General features: G+C 42.5%; 1 protein-coding gene across 1 annotated transcript in view; it reads left to right on the forward strand.

Moving 5' to 3' along the window:
- Positions 1-5108, forward strand: part of IPO8 (importin 8) — a 75133-nt gene that overhangs the window by 2504 nt on the left and 67521 nt on the right. The window contains exon 2 of the mRNA XM_019515483.1: positions 2791-2947. Coding sequence (XP_019371028.1) covers positions 2811-2947 — 137 coding nt within the window. The 5' untranslated portion in view covers positions 2791-2810. The remainder of the gene's footprint in view (positions 1-2790; positions 2948-5108) is intronic.

The raw sequence follows: 5108 nt of genomic DNA on the forward strand, positions 1-5108 counted from the left end.
CCCAAAATCCCCTGTGTTCCCCCCCCCCCCCCCATAGCCATGCCTCTCAGCGCTGCTGCCACCACCCGCCCTGCACAGCTGAGCTTGCCATGCCTCCACCTGCCTCAAGCCCAGCCCTACCCCGCTGGGAAGAGGCCAGTGCAGCCTCTGGCCCCAAGCCTGCGGTGAGTAGCCCACCCTTGCCCTGCACACAAATCCAAAGGTGCACCCCCCTCCGTCCCTCCGTATACTCCGTGGATGAGCCACCCACAGCTCCATCCTGCTCCCGGCCCTGGGTTTGCATTCACCACCTTGGTTGGGCAGTGCCTGCCCCAGCCCCTGCCCCTACCCCACTCCATCACCATGGGGGCCTCGATCTGCCTCCCCATGCCCCTTCCGCCCCACAGATTTACCGGCAGGATGCTGCTTTCCAAGCTGCCTGGCTGCATTCCTGTAAATCGGTTATCGGATCAATATCAGCTGACATGGCTGGCTGGCTAATAATCAGCTATCAGTATCGGTCAAGAAAATCTTTATCAGTCCACTCTTAGTAAGTATAAAAGTGCTTCTTAAAAGTGTGGTTATGGAGCACCTGTGCTAAAAACTTGCAGCAGTTTCAAAACACAAAATGTACCAAATCCAGATGAACTAAGGTTATGGGAACTATTTGCAAATTACTACAGCTATGTATATTTCAAGTTCATTGTTTTCAAATTTGCTTCTGGCTTCCATGTGCTCAGGGAGAGCAGGGTTTGATAGTGAGGAGGAGGGGAAGGAGTTGCAGGGGGAAGAAGTTGGAGGGAGGCAAATGGCAAGGGGGCTACCTGACCTCCCCATATTTGTTTTCCCTGCTGTAGTAGTGGGAAGGGGACAAATTCAAAACAGATCTCCAATAATTAGATTCTATACTAGGAAAATTACAACAAATTTATACTTTTTTCATGTGTAGAATCTAATCATTTGGGTGTCATCTTATATTTGAGTAAATGTGGTGATTCATTTGTGGAGCGTAGTTCAATATATTTTTGTAGAAGGAGTCAGTCATGGAAAAATGATGAATTTAAGGCAAATTTGTGAATTGGCAGAATACTACATGTGTTGTGAAAGAGTAAGAATTTTTACAAGATTGTGGTCCAGGTAGAAAGCAGATGTCCTGCCATATTCTTAATGCTTGAAGCCAGTGGTGCTTAACCTGTCTGGCCCCATGGTCTGGATAAGTTGGTTGGGACTGGTTTGTGGGCTGGATCCTGTGCATGGGGTTGGCATGTGGGGTCAGTTCATGGGTGCGATCCAACTCGTTGGCCCAGCCTTACATGCAGGCTTGACCTTGGGCGCTGGACTTGGAACAGTTTGACACAGTGAACTGTATCATCTGAACTGCAGGGCTGTCCACAGGTCCAAAATTTTGGCAGTAGGGGAGCAGTGCTGCAACTCTGAGAGCAATTAATGCTTCTACTGCTCCCCCACTGCCAAATTTTGGGACCTGTGAGAAGACCCACAGGTTGCATGATACGGCTCCATGGGCCAGGCCCACAGGCTGGAGGTAAAAACCAGTGTTTTAGCTTATCATGTTGAATGATCATCACCCTAATCCTGGTGGTTTTTTTTCTGTCTGAATACCCTGGTTTGTCGTAAACAAGGCATGGCTTTTCTTACATCCAGTTTCCTCTTTTAAAATACTACACTTTTCAGTCACTGAGAAAAATATTCTATCCTGTAATGTCTGTTTTATGCCTTAAAGCCCTACTCAAGAATTGACTAAAAAAAGAAGAGCAAAGATGAATGATATTCTAAAGGCTAATTAAGAATAAATGATGTCATGGTTCCCCTGTTTCCCAAAAAGTAGATATGGGCAAAACACTATATTTTTTTTAAAGTTTAAGTGCTGTTTATTTTCAGTTGAAGATTTTTCAGGTAGCACTTTTAATGACTTTACATAGGAGATTGTGGGGAGCATTTCCAAGAGTTCATAGAGACTTTAATAATGAGTTAAAATCAGGGAGTTTACAACAGACATTGTTGTCTGAATACAAGGTAGGCTCTGTGCCAGTTTGCTGACTTTGCCCAGGCATTTCCCCAAGTAGAGCATCCTGACTATGCATACAATTATGATTTGTTTTAAGTCAGCCCTGCAAAACAACTCATTGAGGTTGAATGGTTGAATTAATGTAAACTTCCAATCATCATAATTGTAGCAAATGTCAGATGTGAGTAGGTTTTGTGCTGAGGCTGATAAATTCTTGGGGTAGCTTAACAAAGTCTATTATAGTAAAAAATATTGCCCAGCAGGAGTTGATTAAAATGTTTCTGCGCTCTATTGAGGATCAACAATTTGATCCTTACAGGCAATCCCTGCTTAATGCTGTTTTACTTAGTGCTATTTCGCTATAACGCTTATTTGAAATTGATACCTGACTTCATTTAGCACTCAGCGAGTTTCGTTATAATGTTCGTGGTCGCCATCTTGGGTCATTAAAAACAATTGCGGCCTGTATTTTGGGTTGTCAAATACTTTTGGTTTTGCTTAACACTCGTTTCATTTAACACTCAGTTTTTCAGGAACCAATTAATGGGTTGCCTGTATATTTTTTCTAGTGATGAGAAGCTAGGGTCCAGTGTTGAAGTTCTCCTGTATATCACAATTGATAAAGGACAGACATTCAGTAGGCTTTAGCCTTTTTTCCAAGTGCTATTCCATAGTTTCACATCATTTTATGCTACTCCATACACAGCAGGGGAATGGTTTGGAGTTGGTGTAGAGTTTCATTTAAACATGTGTTTTCAAGTTGCTAACTTTATTCTCTTACTTAGCTGCCATTTACCTGAAGAACATGGTAACGCAGTACTGGCCAGATCGGGAGCCACCACCGGGAGAAGCAGTGTTTCCATTCAACATTCATGAAAATGATCGCCAGCAAATTCGCGATAACATCGTGGAAGGAATAATTCGGTCTCCTGACTTAGTGAGGTACATTATGTTATGTATAATATTCACCAAGTCCTGATTTTAGAGGTGGTCAGAACCCATAGTTCCATTTGAAAGCAGTATGAGTATGTGCAGCACCATGGTGCCTGAAGTATGTAATTAGTTTGAAAATAAAATTGTAATAATCCATTTTAGTATGTTTATGTCCATCCATTTTTCAGAAGCACAACCACCTGCATAAGAGCTTTGTGATGTGGTTTACCCTCTTGTTTGAATACTTCATTGTATGGTGCATTGAGAATTTGCTTGCTTCTCTCTCTGTCTCTTGCTCGCTCTCTTTCTCTCTCTATCGTGAGATTTGGCTGTGTTTTAACCTGTGTCTTCTGTTCACAAAGATGAGCTTTACTGTAAAGCACATATAGTTTAAAGCAACTCTGACAATTGCTCTGGTTACTTCCTGTTTATTCTACAATTTCAAGGCACATTGGTGAATGGGATTGTCCCACTGGTGGCCTCAGCCAGCCACTGAATTTCTGCCCTTCACATTATAACGTGAGAACAGATTTTCCTCAAGTCCTTTTCTCAGTTGTTTTCACTGTTTTTATACCTAATTGTGAAGCTTGCTTCCTTTTTTTTGCCAGCTTTTTGTGTATGGCAGTTGCACCCTCAAACATTCTGTGCTGCTCTGTTTGTGCTACAGCTTGACTGGAAGCAGTGTAAACCCATCCAAAAACTTCTGGGGGCAGATTGATTAGTACTGCTAATTAGCTGTTGTCTGGCACTGTGTGGATGCAGCTACACTGCTTCCAGGTGTGTGGTAGTGTGTGCAGAGCAACATAGTATATGTGAAGGCACCCCTCTGGGCCCAGTAAGGTTACGATCTAAACATGGCTGAGGAAAGTTAGGAAATGCTGTTGTGGCTATGCAAGAGGAATGGTTAGAATCTGTAGGATTATTATTAGTTTATGACCATTCATTGCCTAAGTAAAATGACTTTGATGGGGCATGGGCCAGAGTCCTATGGACATGTGTCCAACCTTTAGAAAAAGTAAATATTGCAGTGGTCAGTAGATGGCCTCCTTGTTTGCGGTCTTATCAGAAAACAAATGAGTGAATGGCCATCCTGGGACTAGAGACTACACACCGACCAGGATCTCCATTTGTAGAGATGGTGTCTCCAGGCCAAGGTAGAAGCTCACTGTAGGGAAACTTGTATTGCTGCTGCAAGTAGTGTTACTGTTCAGTGGATAAAAAGGAGGATGACAGTCTGTGCCGTTATTCCAAAATCATTTTGATGTAGACTGTAACAGTTGTGTGTAGGTCTCGCTAGAGCATGGATTAACACAACCATCAATCAGTGCAAATACAAATCATATGGAGGCCCAGTTAACAACATGAAATGAAGTAGGCCTCAGATATGGTATACCTAGACATACCATATATGGATTGCACACAAACACTGGGGAAATCAGCTAATTAGTTTTAAAGGAGCCCTCAAGGCTAGCAGATAGAGAATGAATTGTTGAGACCTGTACAGAATACTAGAACAGAGATCAGAGTAACCTGGCTACATGTGTCCATAAGTGGTGGGAAGATTGCATTCATTGGAAAGAACTAGGATGTGTTTTCTGTAAACATGAAATTGTTTTGATTGGTGGACAAAAAGGGGCCTGGGAACCCTTACTACTTTGTACTGGGTTTAAAGGTTATGTTCAGGTCTGTACTGTGCATATGTCGGTTGGTCATGAATGCTAGTGTCTAGGCTTGTTTCTGGAAACAAAAGACCTGGCTCAGTTTTTGTTATTAAGAATGAAAGCCTACAGTCTCTTTGGAATAACAAGCTCATTAGGGGCACAGGATCACTTGACAGTATCCTGACAACATGCTCACAAACCATCCAAACTGAAGGATTGTGATGTGACCAATAATACTTAACCCCCAAACAACACTACTGGAGTCAGATAACAACACTGATGGAGATCTACATCATGTTATGTGCCTCTGTTGTTTTCTGCTTGCCATAGTAGTGAGAGGAGGAAGTCTGTGCTTCATGTCACAATCTTTTTTTTCCCTTCTCTTAGAAAGCTTCCAATATTCTCAAGTATGCATCTGCTAGTACACTGTTACGATTAATAATGCGAGTTTGCCTTTAGCCCTTTAGTATAAACTGCTTACTATAGCTTTATTTCATGATGTGTTATTT

Source organism: Gavialis gangeticus, unplaced genomic scaffold (assembly GCF_001723915.1).
Source record: "Gavialis gangeticus isolate Ggan-Ray unplaced genomic scaffold, GavGan_comp1, whole genome shotgun sequence".
NCBI classification, from domain to species: Eukaryota; Metazoa; Chordata; order Crocodylia; family Gavialidae; genus Gavialis; species Gavialis gangeticus.